Source organism: Betta splendens, chromosome 16 (assembly GCF_900634795.4).
Source record: "Betta splendens chromosome 16, fBetSpl5.4, whole genome shotgun sequence".
Lineage (NCBI taxonomy): Eukaryota > Metazoa > Chordata > Actinopteri > Anabantiformes > Osphronemidae > Betta > Betta splendens.
Genome location: NC_040896.2, coordinates 5,505,557 through 5,522,447, shown reverse-complemented (window position 1 = coordinate 5,522,447; position 16,891 = coordinate 5,505,557). Strand labels below are relative to the sequence as shown.

The 16,891-nt window shown below is 51.2% G+C and overlaps 1 protein-coding gene across 3 annotated transcripts; it reads right to left on the bottom strand.

Moving 5' to 3' along the window:
- Nucleotides 1–160: 160 nt before the first annotated feature.
- LOC114842832 (DENN domain-containing protein 4B-like) lies at nucleotides 161–15,826 on the bottom strand. Of its 3 annotated transcripts, none has more exons than XM_029128770.3 (29): nucleotides 15,668–15,826; nucleotides 10,077–10,424; nucleotides 9,208–9,463; nucleotides 9,057–9,126; nucleotides 8,758–8,927; nucleotides 8,445–8,686; nucleotides 8,205–8,271; nucleotides 7,911–7,969; nucleotides 7,659–7,803; nucleotides 7,401–7,576; nucleotides 6,977–7,077; nucleotides 6,690–6,905; nucleotides 6,142–6,287; nucleotides 5,760–5,893; nucleotides 5,553–5,667; nucleotides 4,998–5,204; nucleotides 4,774–4,902; nucleotides 4,545–4,689; nucleotides 4,257–4,412; nucleotides 3,977–4,181; nucleotides 3,610–3,901; nucleotides 3,389–3,493; nucleotides 3,141–3,316; nucleotides 2,919–3,063; nucleotides 2,595–2,843; nucleotides 2,150–2,246; nucleotides 1,910–2,075; nucleotides 1,775–1,833; nucleotides 161–1,687 (listed from the first exon to the last, which is right to left on the bottom strand). In XM_029128770.3, the coding sequence occupies exons 2-29, from the start codon at nucleotides 10,403–10,405 to the stop codon at nucleotides 1,542–1,544; spliced, it is 4,503 nt and encodes a 1,500-aa protein (XP_028984603.1). In that variant the 5' UTR covers nucleotides 10,406–10,424; nucleotides 15,668–15,826; the 3' UTR covers nucleotides 161–1,541. The 3 variants fall into 3 exon arrangements, with proteins under 3 accessions (XP_028984603.1, XP_028984602.1, XP_040923572.2); XM_029128769.3 differs by lacking the exon at nucleotides 15,668–15,826 and adding an exon at nucleotides 12,664–13,739; XM_041067638.2 differs by lacking the exon at nucleotides 15,668–15,826 and adding an exon at nucleotides 11,563–11,967.
- Between the last annotated feature and the right edge of the window lie 1,065 nt (nucleotides 15,827–16,891).

The window sequence follows — 16,891 nt, the reverse complement described above, 5'->3', positions numbered from 1 at the left end:
GTTCATTTCGTTTGGTTTACTTTTCTTCATCACATTTTTTCATTAACTTTCTTAAATAGGTGCAGCACCGATTCTACCTTTATGTTGAAAACCGGAAATAGCTCGACCTCCGCTGAACTTCACGCTGAGATTTTGTTTTGAACATAATCAGACGCTCAAGCGCTTCCTCGTTTTTTTATTTGTTTTCGTAAAAAAACATTTACAACCGAGATCACAGCCATTTATAAATTACAACACACAGTTAAATACGCTCCTCTCTCGAACATCGAACCTAATGTCAGTGCTGGGTTTTCTCTGTGATGCTAAACGTCCTTCACTGATTCCTGATCCTCTTCGTCGTCTCGTAAAAAAGGGTTTGTCTGGAACTGCCATTCAATTTCACTCATCGGGACTACAGAGTATTTGGCACCATGACGCTCAGCTGTCCAGCACGGAAACCCCTGCTGTTCAAATGTTTATTTGTTTTGCTAAACATTAACCTTCTAGGTAAGTGATGTGTGACCTCTGATTAACAAAAACATTTGACAGTATCCACCACACTAGTGGTCAAAGCTTCACTGTGGTCAGGCGCGTTCTGGGCGTGGTCAGGACACTGTGACGTCACAATGCTAAAGGCGCTGCTGCAAGCTGAAGCAGAGCTCAAAGTGGGCTTTACAGTTTTAGACTCCAAACACAAAATTGTTCAGTAGTCATGAAGTGAAGCAAAGTCTGAGTTGACTCTCGAACCTGTCGCATGTCGTCATTATGACTACAAGGATAAAATAATTGGATGATTGGTTTCATGGACAGTCTATTGCAGCGATGCCTGAAATCCTGCAGCCGCATGCATCTCCCCTATTTAAGATCCTGAAACATAATGTTTTAGTTGAGTTTCAATTAGGATCAGCACACCTTTAAAAATAAAAGCATAAATCCTGGATAATGTAATAAGCTTGTAGAATCGCTAACTCTGAATTTAACGTAGTCATGCAGACGTTTAAAGGAGTTACTACATTAATGAGGATGCAGCTTTTTAATCGTTCTGAATTTCCACAGAGGACTTTTTAACATTTAAGTTCTCTGTAAAACCCGAGTCTGGACTCAAACAAGCAGGTACCAACAGTAGGTTGTTGCTGCGCATGGGCCCAAGCAGGCTCCTCATAGGATTCCCCCACTTTGGTTGAGGAAAAAACTGGATCCGTGCTCAGCAGCTCGTTTTTTTCCTTTTGTGTCACTGGATTCTAACACAACCAGGTGACCTCGGCCTCCAGGAGACCCCAGTGTTTCTCCGGCCTCCTAAACATTCTGGACCTTGTCCTCTGACAGAAACAAGCTTCCACTGGTCACTTGGCCTCAGAGGAAGCATCTGCAGCCTGATCTGGGCTCAGAGACTCTACTCATCTGAACCTGTCTTCATCTGCTGCCACAACAACTGTCAGGGTCTTCACTGAGACAAAGAGCGGCTGGATTCACACGGACAAAGCAAACAGAGGAAGAGGAAGGAGCGAGGCCCAACGTCCACGCGAGGCATTGGGGAGGTGAACACGTCGGCTTCAGGAGGATCAGCACTCGAGAGGCGGGTGGAAGCTGCGCCTGCAGTCCACGGCTTTGGGGCTGGGAGGCTGAGCCCGCTTCCTGCGGAGCTCGTCGCGGCCCAGAGTTCCGCTGAGCCGTGTGTACGCCGCCTTGTACTTCTTATCGAACGCAGCTGCAAACAGACAGAGGAGCACTGAGCTCAGCACTGCAGGTGACACAACTCTACATCTGTACCTTCCTCATCAGGCTTCAGTCTCACCAACATGGTCTTTGCCCATCGCTGCCAGCGTGAGGAAGAGGAACTCTCTGTACAGACTCCTGTAGACTCACAACACAGAAACATTAGAGGCCCTGGTCACTGTTAGTTCAGTCCTGCTGTGGAAACTGAGCCCACCTCTGTATCCGTGGGGATCCTGGCTGTTTGGCCAGCGTGTCCAGGAAGAGCGTGACGGCCTTGTGCACCTCGTTCATGCCAACCCACCGCAGCACCTCCTCCAGGAAGGATAGGGTGAACGGGTGGTTGTGTCTCCGCCAGCTGTAGCTCCTCATGGGGACGCCACCTGGTGGAGGGAGGAGGAGCAGCGGCGATGAGACAGAAGCGAAATGTTTCTGAAAGTGCTGTGATCAGTCTTACTATGGATCCTCCAGAGGATGTAGAGGGGGGGCCACTGGTCAGTGTCGGGGGTCAGGGTGTCCCAGAGGAGCCGCGCCCTCACGGCTGAGTTCTCCGACTGAAGAACACACAGGACAAGAGTCATAGTGAAACCACAGTAGGCTAGGGTCCTTCATCCTGCATATCCATACGGACAGACACCAGACAGGACTGAGGTTCTGGTTCACTCTTCAGAGACACTTGGACCTAAGATGTAAAACCAGCCTAAAGCTAAAGGAGACCTTCCCTCCAAGCGCCAAGTCATAACAGACTCTTTTCCTGGAGCCACAGTGGACAGGAAACTCCTAACATCAATGTCATCAATCATTAAATCAATTCAGCCACAGCAGCACAACTGAATTCATGGAGAACCAAAGCCTCATTTATGCAGCACGTCTTTCTCTTTTATCTGCAGAAGAGTCGATACCTGTGACAGCGGCGCAAAGTTGCTGGCCAGCGGCGAGGCTCGCACCAGCTGCAGCAGGTTGCTGGGCAGAGCGAGGCGCTGGAAGTACCACACCAGGTTCCAGAAGATGATGGAGTGACTGTCTAGGAACTGAGGCTGAGCCAGAACCGCCTCGCCCTCGTTCTCCAGTAGGCTCTCCAGCTCCTTTCTCAGAACCAGAGGACTCAGGTAGGCCACCGTCACCTGAGGAGCTCCGCCCACTGAGGACATCTGAGGGAAGCAGCACAGAGATGAAGGAGGACGCAGGCGCACAAAGGCACCACTGGTATGGGACGGTTCTGGTACCGTGGTGGTTCTGCTGTTCTCCGAGTAGCTGCTGGTCTCAGAGCTGGAGTCGTCGCTCACGCCATTGCACTGTTGTCGTAGCGAGGCCTCGTGAACACTGGGGGGTCTCACCGCGCTCTCCACCTCGTCATCCATGTTCCCGGTGCTGAGGATAAAAGGAAAGTCATGGCTTCAGCTTCCAGCCTGAAACTCAAGCTGAAAAGGACGCAGCAACTGCTGTACCTGCTGACGGGGCAGAGGTCACAGATCTCAGCGTTGAGGAAGGGGACGAAGGAGGCGCAGCAAAACGGGCAGGATGAGTTCAGGTTGGAGTCATCGGACGTCCATCCGGCCATGATCTCCTCGTCATACACCAACGAGTTGCAGCTGCGGCACAGAGAGCAGCTGGACATCAGCACCTGGACGGAAACGGCATCTTAGAGAACGAAGACCGACACCACAAGGCCACCGCTGCTGAGGCCAAAGTTCACCTCCAGACCAGCTCCTTCCTGACCGGCGTCCCAGGATCGGCGCTGAGGACACGCTGGGCTCGGTGCGTCCATCAGCTCCAGGTCGCTTCCCACAGACAACGAACTCTGAGGAGGAGGCAACACGATGAGAGGACGGAACCAGACATCAAAGCAAAGATTCACATCCATGTTGGACACAAACGTTACACAATGAAACCTTGCTGTAAACGGGGGAATCAAACCTCGGAGGTGGCGCTGACCAGCTTGTCCTTGGCTTTCAGCAGCGTTTCAGCAACCTGAGCTTTTCGGGACTGTCTCTGCTCTGACACTCTTCGTCCTATACCTCCTCCTCCTCCTCCTCGAGGCTGCCGCTCGTCCACACTGGCAGCTCGGCGCACAGACACCCTGTGCCTGGTTGGAGTAAGGAGCTGCTGGAGTTTCCCTGCCAGACCTCCTCGGCTGGGAGATGACACGTTGTTGCAGTTCTCGTCTAGACCTTTGTTTCTAGCCGTTGAGTCACGAGTTCCCGCTGGTCTGAGAAAACAGAATTAGTCTTTGACTGACGCTGTTAGATAACGCTACAGAAGCAACAGGGCCCAGTCAGCTGACCTGCTGTCCCTCTGTGCAGACTGACAGCTGCAGTCCAGCTCGTTTCCTGGCTCTGCACAGTCGGCGTAGAAGGTGGAGAGGCAGACCTGACTCCGCCGCACCAGGCCACCACCGCCCGGGGCTGCTGAGGGGGGGGTGGAGGCGTCCCGGCGCCCCAGCGGCGGTTTACTGGAGCAGCCGTTGGCCTTTTTAGCGACACTGGCCACTGGGACACAGGACAGAACTGGTTGAGGGGAAGGGTGAGAGCTGGAGAAGTGAGGAAGAGGAGGGAGAGTCTTACTGTTGGTTGACGCCTTCATGCTGCTGAGACTGTTGCTCTTCACCAGCAGGATGCTCAGCGACTCGTGACTGGAGCTTTCACTCAGACCACTCCAACTGGACTGACGAATCAGAGTCGAGTGAGGACGGAGTCTCTGATCGGGCTCCACCATCACTTCTGTAAAAACAGGATGTCAGTGATTCATGTTTAATCCTGGAACAGACGGATTCAGGGAGAATAGTGCTATTTAATATAGTTGCTAAGATTCTGTTGAGGGACTTCCAGCACCATATAAAACCATATCATGACCTGCTCGTAACCCCACTGAGCCACTCTGCGGGCGGCGTTTGATTGGCTGCCTGAACTGGGCCACGGCCAGCAGGACGTTCCTCAGCTTGGCCCAGCGGAGTCGTCCGCCCTGGTTGGTGGACGGCCACTTGCTCTCCAGCACTGCCTGAGGACACAGGACCGCTGCCTTAGCTTCTGACCACAGCTCAGACATGAGCTACAGTACGTCTACTGGGAGACTGGAGCCAACCTTATTGTAGTACGCGTAGGTAATGGTGTTGGGGGTGATTCCTGCTTTCTTCATCTCCAGCAGGACGCGGACGGCGAGGACCGGCTGCCCGTACTGACCACACAGCTGCATCAGGATCCGGTAACACACCTGCAATGCACAGCGGCACAAGGCCTCAACATCCTCAGACTGCAACACAGAACACGATTCCAGCCAAATGATCTTTGACCTCATCAGCACCTCACCTCGTCGGGCATCACCACCTTGCGGTTCTCCATGTGTTTGAGGACGTCGTAGGCCGTGTGCAAGGCGCGAACCTTTGAGCTTTCTGCCCGAACAAAGGTGGGCAGGTAGATGAACCAGAGGCCGTAGCAGTGGCCCAGCAGGCACTTGGACCACATGTCGGGTACGGATGAGTACTTCTGAGCTCGCTTCTGGGCCAACTTCATTTCCTGGAGCAACAAGGACACAACACAGGAATGGACAGGAACACAGTTTACATGCGAATCATCTCATGAGCCTGTTCCAGTTTAAAAGAAGGTCACAGCATAAGCAGCCACAGACGATGTCTTCCCCCAAAAACAGGAAACAATCTGTGGCTTCTAAATATTTAATGACAACTGAAATATTGATCATGATCCACTGACACTGATCTACTGTTTTTATTCATAGCAAACTTGGTCTCAAAAGCAACAGCAGAGACTGAAAGAGGGACCAAACATGAGCTGCTCTATCAAAGCATCAGTCATCAGAGAGTCAGAGCGTCTCACTCGGACCAAGCCCCTCATTTCCTGTCTCACCTGTTTGGTACGACGGGGGGCCGGGCTGCTGGGGGCACTGCCCTTAGCCGGGACTCGGAGCTGGTCCTGGGGTCGGTCAAAGAGCTCGGGCTTCACGGTGGGGAAGGTGTCGTAGCTGGACATGTGAGGAGAACAACAGCCTGTTAGCGTGTAAACGGAGGCTTTGGAGTCAACCTGCTCAGCTACAGCTGATGAGGTGGCCGGTACCTGTACAGGGCGGGGCACTCGGACCCATCCGCTTCCTGCGGTTCTTCTGGAGGCATGATGAATACCGTGTGTTCCCCACTGTGGGTCTCATCCAGGTCAATGAGCCTCACGTCCTCTGGCTTCTCCACATCCACCTGTTCAAACATTAGGCAGTGTCAGGTTCAGCTGTGAATATGAGCTTCCTACAGTGAGGCTGGTGTCTTTACTTTACTAAATACTTTACTAAGTAATTAAAAGGTGATGTTTGATCGTTTCTTTATTCACTAAACATGGACCTGATCCGAGTTCCTGTGGGTTGCTGCTGGCTGATGGTGATGCTCTCTGCTTGGAGGCTCGGGTGTATGAGTATAACTGCTACGTGCCGAGCTGAGCCGACTCTCACCTTTTGGACGCACTCATCGAAGAACTCGAGGCAGGCGTGGCGCTCGCTGACGAAGGAGCACTCCTCGATGAACTGGGTGAACATCTGGGTTCTGGTCAGCTGGCTGTAAAACTTCTGCTGCGTTCGATCCCGAGACTTCAGAAAACCTGCGGCATGAGTGTCAAACCTCAGTTTAACCTTTGCTCCAGCAAATTGCTGCTACATGACCAGCTGACCTTTATTCATTCAGCAGACACTCAAGGTGCCTGTAGAGGGCTGTAGAGGATGGTCCCACTTAGTTTTCATTCTAATAAAAGTCACCAATTGTCAGATCTGTAAAAAGATTAGGTGGGTATAAAGACAGACAAGGCTCCGCAGGTTCATGCTGCTCATTACCAGCATGTGTGTAGCACAGCTGTCATCCCTCTCCCACAGTGGATAAGATTAGCACGGCTAATCTCATGTGATGGCAGCTAGAAGCTCTTAAAAAGAGCCTGCCCTTCAGGCCGGTGTGGGCCCAGAGAGAAGGGGTTTAAAATGTTGGAGGAAGCAGCAAACATCACACTCACCCTGCAGGTTAAAAAGCGAGCTGCAGTCGGTGGCTCTGTCCGAAGGCGCCTGCGTGATGGGCAGCAGGAAGCTTCGGTATCCTCGCAGCAGGCAGCTCATGAAGCGCAGAAACGCCTCCTGGATCTCCAGCTCCAACTGCTTCTGGCGTCTGTAGATCTGATCATAGTCCGTGAGCAGAAACTCCAGTGTGGCGTCCTCCTGACCAGGGGAGCAGACTAAGACAGGAAGTCAGTGATGTTAGGTGGTGGTTCCATCAATCAATCACTGACTGATAGCCGTCACTCACTCTTCTCCAGGGTCTTGTGAAGGCTGGTGAGGGTGTTGAACAGAATCTTGCTGTGCTTCCTGGGTAATGATCGCCATGACAACGGCTTCTTGTCATCTGACCTGAGACATGACATGGAACACATGTCCTTCACTTCTATCACAGTAAACGGCTTAATGAATTTCTATTTGTGACATCCTGCTACTCAAACCCTGCTCATCCTTCATCTGTATCTCATTCTGTGATGAAGCAGTTTTACTGCATTAGCTCCTGAAGTCTTAAACGTCAAACTTCCATTCCAGCTGATACGTCCAGATCCGATTGAAACTATAGTGCCAGTATTTTCATTTGTGATGAATAATCAAAGAGCTTTTTAAGCAGTGGATGTAGAGCTGAAGCAGATCGGAGCAGCTTGGACTGTGGAGGAGGCTCCATGCAGACTTACTGGAAGATGGTGTTGGTGTCCAGGTCGACACACACCACATCGGTTGGAGGGTCGTACAGGTCAAAGTAGCTGGAATGCACGCCGACGATGAAGGGCATCGGCGCCAGTAGCACGTCGGCCATCTGCAGCGGACACAGTGGGATGTAGGGGCAGAGCCAGCGCAGGGGAAAACTTATCTGCAGGGACAGAGATGGTGCTTCAGAAGGACCCACCCAACATCAGAACACCTCTGTGTCGGCTGATGCGTGTTGGCCTTACGGAGACCAGTGCCTCGCTGACGGAGGTCAGGACGTCGGGCCGGAGCGAGTGTAGCAGCAGCTTATGTTCAGTGAGGATGGCGAGCAGCAGCGTGCACGTGTTCTCCGGGCCGAGGTTCTGCAGCAGCTTCAGGAAGCTCGCTCCACTGTCCCAACGAGAGAGAGTGCAAATCAAACACAGGTTGCAGCCACTAATTAACCCAACACCGGTACTTTACACATGGATGCATCTACTGTACCATGACAGACTGACCTGAGCGGGAGCGGAGATGAGACCGGCTGGCAGAGCAGCAGGTTGTCGTATGGAGAGAGCTGCAACACACACACACACACACACACACACACACACACACACACACACACACGTTGGCTGGAAGTGAGAGTGAGACCTCATCCTGGAAAGAGGCAGCAGCTGTGCCCTCGGGCAGAGAATCACAAGTTGTCAGAAAGGTGGAAGTGAAAGCTGTGTAACGGCCTTGAGCCACAATACAGACCCATCAGTTAGAACAATCCAACTGACTGTGAGGAAGCTCGCTCTGGACTCTACCTGAACGAGGATCCGAGGGCGCTGGGGAGAAGGAAACGGGACGTTGTGCATGAAGCTGGAGATGTGTCTGCAGAGAGAAAACACAAACTCACATCTGATCTTAAGCACACACACACAAAACCTGAGCATATTTAAATCTGACTGAGTGGAGGCTCAAAGCATTTACTGAAACCAAACAGTCACGCAGTATAGAGCCTCCGGTTGCCATGGATACAGCTCTGATTCAGCAACATCACTGACTTCTCGATCGGCAGCACGTGGGGTCCGGAGATCGAGTATCTGTAGACGAAGGTGAGGAACTTCTGGAAGACGGTGAAGAAGGGCCAGTGGGACAGGACGCAGATGCTCTTCTTGGCCTGCAGGCTGCGGTTGGTGATGGGCCGCCGGTCCACCACGCTGAGCAACCCCAGCCTCACACACTGCCGTTCTGACAGCAGGTCCCTGGGGAAGGCCTCGTAGAACTGGATGGCTGCGCCGTAAACCTGCGGGGACAGCAGAGACCCTCACAACGGCGCCCAGCAGCGCTCCGAGCATGCGTGTTGCAGGTTCCCACCTTGTCTCCGGAGGCGGAGGTGAAGACGAAGGTGGAGAAGACAGGCAGCTGGTACTTGGCATTTAGAGGCCAGCTCTCCACGGTGACGCCCATGGGCAGACAGAAGACCGGCACCGACTCCGGCAGAGGAAACGCTTCCAGGTCTTCCTCCGGGTACCGGCTGATCAGACCTGCACACACAACAGCTTCAACCTGAAAACTGAAGGGCACTGCTGGTGACATTCAACATTCTGTTTTTCAAAGAGCCTGCAGCAGTTACTTGCATTAGTCTTAACATGTAAGTGATGCTGGTGACTCACTGGCTTCGTAGACCAGCGCGTTGGCCTTGGCCACGGCGCGTTTGTAGCACACGTACAGAGCTGGACCCCACTGCAGAGAAGGACACGCGTTAAGAGGCCAGACGTGGCGTAGCCTGAGCCCAACAGGCTCCTGCTCCTCTGCACATCTCACCATGCCAGTGTTGAGGTTCTTCTCCACGCGACAGAAGGTGTGTGGCGCCACCTCTGCTTTGCCGGGGAGCAGCAGGGCGATGTCGGTGATGCCCAGTGTGTGGAGCCCCTGCGAGTCCAGAGCTCGGCGGTACGTCAGAAAGACCCGATGCGCCGCGGGGGCGCCTCCGGAGCTCAGGCTGGCCGAGCGACTGTAAGGCGTGGTCTCAATGACGTACCAGCCCTGTTTCAGCTGCTCCTTGCCCTCATACAGGACCCTGCACACCCACAAAGAGGACATTACCCTGTGTCTGTGCTATGGACTACCATCGTTTTGATCAACCCGAACCATCAGATGTCAAATCTTCTCTCTACACGTGATCAGTGGGAGGATCCTCAGAAGGAAAACAATGCTGCAGCGTATGCTGGCATCTGCAGACGGTAACCGTTTCCCTGCATTGACCTCATCTGACTGATTGCACTAATTACTCTGTGTGAAGCAACGGATGACTAAACACATACAACAGTGATTTGATTTAATTAGTCTGGGACCCGACTGTCCCATGGCCAGATTCGAGTCCTGACTCCTGTGGCCTAATGCCCATGATGATGGCCCACTGATTCCCTCAGTTCACCGATGTAAAAGGTGTAATCTGATGTGTAGTAAGAGGATGGAGCCCATTATCCTCCAACACCACAGTAATTAAACAGCTGAGCTTGAAAATAACTATGATGAAGAGTTTGTGAGAGACTGATGAGGGTCCAGGTCATGACACAGCTGCATTATATAATCATCTGATTATATAAGCCTTTGCTTTAACGTGCATCACATTAACGCTAAGTCTATAGATACGGCCTAGAAGCTATAGACTTAGAGTAGTCCTGTCTCACCCCAGGTCCAGTATGGGTGGTTTGTCCCGTCCTCGGCGGTAGCACAGGTACAGGTGCGGGTTGTTGATGAGGCCGGCGCTCAGCTCGGCCGAGTGGCCGCCCAGTGTCTTTTCGATGCAAGTGAAGCCCTCGGGCACTTCCTCTCCGAGCCCCCGGGCGATCACCGCCAGGTCCGTCACCGGCTCCACTGCCCGGGCCAACGACGATGAGGAAGAGGAGGAGGTGGACGAGCTCTTGCCATCGTCGTCCAGCGGCTTCCAGGGACCATCAGGATTGAGACCTGCCACTACAAAGTAGTCCACCAGCTGGGGACATTTCTCCTCTGTCATGCCTCCTGTCTGCCCTCCACTGCAGAGAGAAAGAGCACATCCAGAATCATACCCAGGGCCTCAGAGGCACCAGCGTGTTAAAAAGAGGCCTGTCCTGCTTTCGTAATTTCCTAACCAATCAGGGCAAATGAAAACCGATGAAGAATTATGCATTATCATCAGGCAACTGATGATCCATACTTGTTGGGTTGCAGCCCAGATGTGTCTGTGGACGTCTTAGCACCCTGCTAAACAAAGCAGCAAAGGTAAAAACCGACTCAAAAAAAAAAAAAGCCGACTCGAAGCCAGTGATGTTCAGTCGTAGCGGTGGGCAGAGGATGTAAAAATAGGCTGTGCAGTGATGCTGCAAGGCTAAAAGCACTTATGTAACTGAATGTCGCTCGTCCTTATCTTCACAAATTATAGACAGGCTGAACAAATAGAAGAAAAATTCAGGCTTGAGACCGTCCTTCAATCTGCACCATCACATGAAACCTCATCTTAGAAGCATTTATAGTGTTTTTATATTATGCAGTGGATGATGATGAGTGAAGATTAAACCATAGCGAGTGAAACTGAACCGGTGAAGGCAAACAGCAGAACCAACAAACCAGCGACAGTAAAGCAATAAGGAGGATCCACAAACTGCAGAACACGCTGACCCTCAGCCAACCCATGTGGGCTGGACCCATCCTGGAACACAGCGAGGACACAGATCCGGTTCTAAAGCGCCAGTCAGCAGATGTGAGTCACGCTTAACATCCTTCATCCTGCCGGCACAGAGCTCAGCACATGAGACAGAACGAAGCCAATGGAGCCCTGGGTCAAAGGTCAACGGGCTGCTTCCTGGAGCCAACAGTGCAGGTCACACCAAGAAACTGCATGTTCGGCATCTGCTCATCTCTATGTTGCAACGGAGGCTCGAAGGTGCTGTCACTACATCCGTGACCAAGCAGGAAGCAGCCTGAAGGAAACGTGGAAAACTGCAGAACCTCAGCTGCTGAAATGTTCAGAAACACTTAATGTACGCAGGCCTTATTTAGAGAATTTTGCAGAAGTGAAAACACACAAACTAGTGTTCCTGAGAAGTTTATTTTAGTTTAGCTTATGCTTGCTCTAAAAGTTCCCATTTGACCGAAGTGTATGAGAGCAGAAGGGAGGAGGTAAAAGGTCGATACCCGCCAGCAGCCCAGCGCAGTCCATCCGTGTCCGCTTCCATGTTCCATGGCTTCTTCTGTGGTTCTGGGTCCTTTGGGTTTCTTATTCTGGGCCTTTCCAGTCCCTGCAGGAGGCATCTACGCACATCAGCTGCTTTGATTGCAGAAATTTCCCCAGAAACACTGGAAAACCCTGTCACCAGTCAGAACCTACGTCCCGACTGACGCCTGTCTGTGGAATCAAACGTCTTGACTTCCTCTTTAGCAATCCAGTAATGCCTCAATGAAGTCACGAAACAAACAGCACCACTATATTGTTATTATTATTTTATGTGATGACACAAACTAACAGAAACACCTGCTTCATTAACGAGACCGTCGGACAGACTCTGTCTGGTCCTGATTCGGTTGTTATGGTTTCATCAGATTCTCTTCCGTGACCTCTGACCTTCATATTATGCTGTGGAGCAAAGCAAATTGTGACATAAAGCAACTCTCCTCTGTTTCCTGTTTCAGTACTTTCCACCTCTCAGGGTGCAGCTGCCCCTGCTGGGTCTGACCCTGGCTTTCTGGTCACGCCTGAGCCCGAGCACCTGCAGTCTGCTCAGCTTCACACTCATCTAGAAGGATGGCACCAGGTCACAGGCTCCACCGTTCTCGGACCGGCCCACGTGGGCGTGTACAGCATCAGAGGAGGAGGCATCAGCTGCTACAACCTGCTGGAGGAGCTGCTCACATGCCACAACTCTGCCATGAGTCAGTGTGGAATTAGCAACGCGGACGAACAACGGCAGCAACTTCCTCTTTGTGCAATCTCTGCAGCTGTCAGAACCAGCCGCCTCTTTCACTTTGAACAAACAGGAAGTAGTTCAACACCTTCAGACGGCTGTGAGAAACAGGTCCTTGCGTGGTCTGATCTGACACAGAGCAGCTTTCAGGAAGCAGCTCACTGAAACGAGACGAGCTCCACACCTTAAGTGTTCCACCAAACACCATTTCAACCACTACAAGCGGCTACAGGAAGCGCTTATCTTCACACACAGCTGGGAGCTAGGAAACGAAAGTAGAACATTGTTACTTGGTTCTGAGAGGTCTCGCATTCTGAACAGATAGTGGTCTTACTGTGAGTCTGTCATCAGGCGTCTCGTCTTCTCTGCAGCTGGACACGTGCTTTCAGCTTCGTTTTGACAGCCACTTTGAAAAGCTGCCACAGGAAGTCAGTGGAGCATCGAGGCAGAGGAATGAAGCTTTCATTTCCAGTTTACCAGACAAAAAAAGAGCAGCTGAGCAGGAAAGAAAGTAAGAGGAGTTTCCTTTAATGAGTGGAGGTGACATCTTCAGCGTGTTCGCTGGTACCAGGCCACAGACAACAATGCCTCGGTCACTGCTCTGGCTATTATGGCATCTCCAGCAGGGTCACGTGGTCCAGTCAGTCACATGACTCCACGTCAAACGTGACACAACCAACTCTGTCACTTATGGCTGTTGTGGTCTTCACAACGACTCAACCGAATGAATAAATGAGTCTACCAGTGACTGGACGAGCAGGTTCCCGAGCAGCCAAACGATGAAGGCAGGTGTAAGAACCAGTAACGTTCATGTGTGCTGTGTCTAATAGAGTAGTTGCAGCCACTTCTGGCTGAAACACAAACAGTTCAAGGAAGTAACAGAAGCAGCCACAGAGGAAATAACGAGGGGAAACCAGCTACACTTTAAAGCGTCCAATGGCAGAGCGCCTGTGGGGATTCAGGTTGACCATAAACAACGACTGATTTTTATCAAACAACTATTTAACAGAAAACCATCAGAAGCCAAGCAATGATCGTTTTCAGATCCCAGATAACATGAACCTTTCTGCTGAGAAAGCTGAGCTGAAGGTGCAGGTTTGAATGACCGCTGTCTAAACTTAGAGCTGGACCACACAGCGTCAGGTTAAAGCTGCAGCTGTCTGACGAGTCCCCTCCTTTGAGTGACACTGACGAAACTTTAAGGAGGCCCATGTTTGTCCAGATGTTACATAATCCTGCTCCTGCATCTGAGTTCAGATTGAGGAATGTCTGCAGCAGAGAAGCTGGTGTAATGTGTTAGAAGTGTTAGATTCCCCAGAGCATGCTGGGAAATGACTGAAAAGCAAAAAGTGTAACATGAGCAGCGTGTTAGGCCCCAAACACATGAGGACCTGATGAAAGATTTATTACTGACTTTACAAGACTCTCTATCTGTGAAATTATTCAATTATAACTGAATCACTGATGATTGTCTTGAGGTTTGGTGGGTTAAATTTGTAATTGTGTATCTGCGTTTGTCTGCTGCAGCCTCAAGCTGGACAAACCCACATCACAGCACATTTGTTGCTGTGACTTGATGCTTTCCATACGTGAGACCAGCCAAAGAGCAGATTATTCTGTCCCTCTGTGACGTCATCCTGTGCACAATTCTGGGGTTTGGGTCGTCTGACATTCTGCATCTACAGCCACAGAAAGCTAACTACAAAGACTCAGATGCAGAAATCACTTCACCTCCTCTACATCTAATGTTCATCCATGTAGAGCAACAACGCTGTGAAGGAGCCAAAGCTGGAAGGATGAACAGAAACACACAGACGAACCACAATTCATAGAGGAGGCAGACGACCACCAAGCAGGGACCCGCTGAGCTGCTAGATCCCAAACAGACTGTAGCCTGCAAGGATCCCAAACAGACTGACTGAATCCCGCAGGGATCCCAAACAGACTGACTGAATCCTGCAGGGATCCCAAAAAGACAGACAGACCGAATCCTGCAGGGATCCCAAACAGACTGACTGAATCCCGCAGGGATCCCAAACAGACTGACTGAATCCCGCAGGGATCCCAAACAGACAGACCGAATCCTGCAGGGATCCCAAAAAGACAGACAGACCGAATCCTGCAGGGATCCCAAAAAGACAGACAGACCGAATCCCGCAGGGATCCCAAACAGACTGACTGAATCCCGCAGGGATCCCAAACAGACTGACTGAATCCCGCAGGGATCCCAAACAGACAGACCGAATCCTGCAGGGATCCCAAAAAGACAGACAGACCGAATCCTGCAGGGATCCCAAACAGACTGACTGAATCCCGCAGGGATCCCAAACAGACTGACTGAATCCCGCAGGGATCCCAAACAGACTGACTGAATCCCGCAGGGATCCCAAACAGACAGACTGTATCCTGTAGAGATCCAACACAGACAGACAAACTGACAGACCAAATTCTGTAGGGATCCAAAACAGACAGACTGAATCCTGCAGGGATCCCAAACAGACAGACTGTATCCTGTAGAGATCCAACACAGACAGACAAACTGACAGACCAAATTCTGTAGGGATCCAAAACAGACAGACTGTATTCTTCAGGGATCCCGAACCGACAGAGACCGAATGCTGTAGGGACAACAAACAAGTTTAATCCTGCAGGGATTCCAAACAGACAGACACACTGAACCTTTAAGGATCCCAAACAAAGAAGAATCTTGCTGGAAAGCCATACAGACAATATGTATCCTGCAGGAGTCCTGTGATTATGATGGAGGCTGCACTGCAACAAACAGGCCTGAGCAGATGCTGGACACTCAACATTAACTGGGTTCCATTGTCGGACAGCGCGACGCCAGTTCCGTCCTCGTTTATTTCCAGACGTTTAACGTCACAAACTGTTCCTCGTGTGCCTGTCGATGGTCGGGGTGTCACACAGCTTGAATTCCATTATTGGACCGACCTGCTAATATTTGATGTCGGGTCAAATTTGCCCATCAACCGACGTCGCTATTCGTTAAACCGAAAGAAAAAAATTGCTTCGGTTCGGCGCTGGCTCGGTGTAAATATAGGGGAAATACAGACGTTCAGTAAAAATTTGCACGCACGCTTCAGTCGGTGCTGACGCTGATACACGTTAACCTGTCGCTGTCGGTTTGCACTTCAGCCTGAAACGTTTTACCAGAACCCAAATCTTGGAATTCTGATGGAGCCGTGTCCGACAATGGGCGCACCTGTGGTGCGGAGTCGCTGTCGTTAGCCCCCCGTTAGCTAGCAAGCCGGGCCGCTCGCGGACGCTCCGTCAGTTCGTGAGTTGAAACGCTGAGCGCGAGGTGGTTCCGGTCCTACCTTGTTGAGTCCGCTGGTTTCTTCCGCAGGTGAATGCGACGATCATGTTTGGCTTATTCTCCCACACGCAACGTCCATGTTTGCTGTGTGGAGCCGCAACGAAGTGTCAGTTACCAAAATAGCAGCACCGACCGCTTCCGCTACAATCTTCAAAATACAAGTCTCCATTAAAAGAACAGCACAGTTCGCTGTTGTTGGATTAAACGCAGCTGACATAATCTGACAGAAACACTGACATCCACAGGCAGAACCTCCAGAAGCTTTTTTGTTCGCCCAGAGATTGTTTAAACCAGGTCCATCTTGTTTTTATCTGAGAAAGTTTTTATGTTTTTATTTTGAAGGCACTGCAACATTCCGATTTCGTGTTTGTCTCTAACTTTCATGCAGCTGCAGCTGTCAGACAAAACACGAACACGGATAATGAAGTATTGCTGCTGCTGGATCTTTAATATCACCATCAATAACAACAGCGGACGGGCAGCTGTTAAACACTACGTATATCTTATAACCGACATGTTGTGGTGCGTCAAGTGTCTATCTGAGAGACACACACACACACACACACACACACACACACACACACACCCATGGTTGCTCTTATAGCCAAGCACCTCTAGGATCACTGATGCTGAAGCGCATATCAGCTCATTGGTTTCCGTGATTGTTGTGGTAGGGATCGCTCTCAATGCTGCATTCACATCTTCCATGAGACTTTCTGATGGTACTTCACTTAGCCGTTGTAGTGGGGTTCGGGGTTGCCTGTTCAGTCTCGCCATGATCTTATCTTTCAGGTCAGTCGCTGCCTCGCTCAGCGTATCTGTGCTTATTGGGGCTTCGTACCCAATTTCCGGTTGGGGAGATGGTGAAACCTCCCCTCTGACCTGGCGTCCTGGCTCCCCCTTGCCGTAGCATTTGTGTTGTATCTCGTCAATCTCAAGTTGTGATAGCAGTTGCCGTTTGTGGATGTTGGAACACTGAGCTACTAGTTGCTTCGCCGTCAGCCTTGAATGTGGGTTTCTCCGTTCCCATTCACCGCACATTCTTTGCATGTAACCCCTCTGACTAGGGTTACTTGAGTAGTAGCATTCCAACAGAGCCTTGTTCTCGCATCTCAGCCATTTCTTTCTTGTTCCAGTAGCCCACTTCTCGCCAAGGTGCTCTGGTTCCCCAACACCTGACGCAGACCTTGTTAGACCGGGCGACGTCTGAGCCGGTATCTCATGT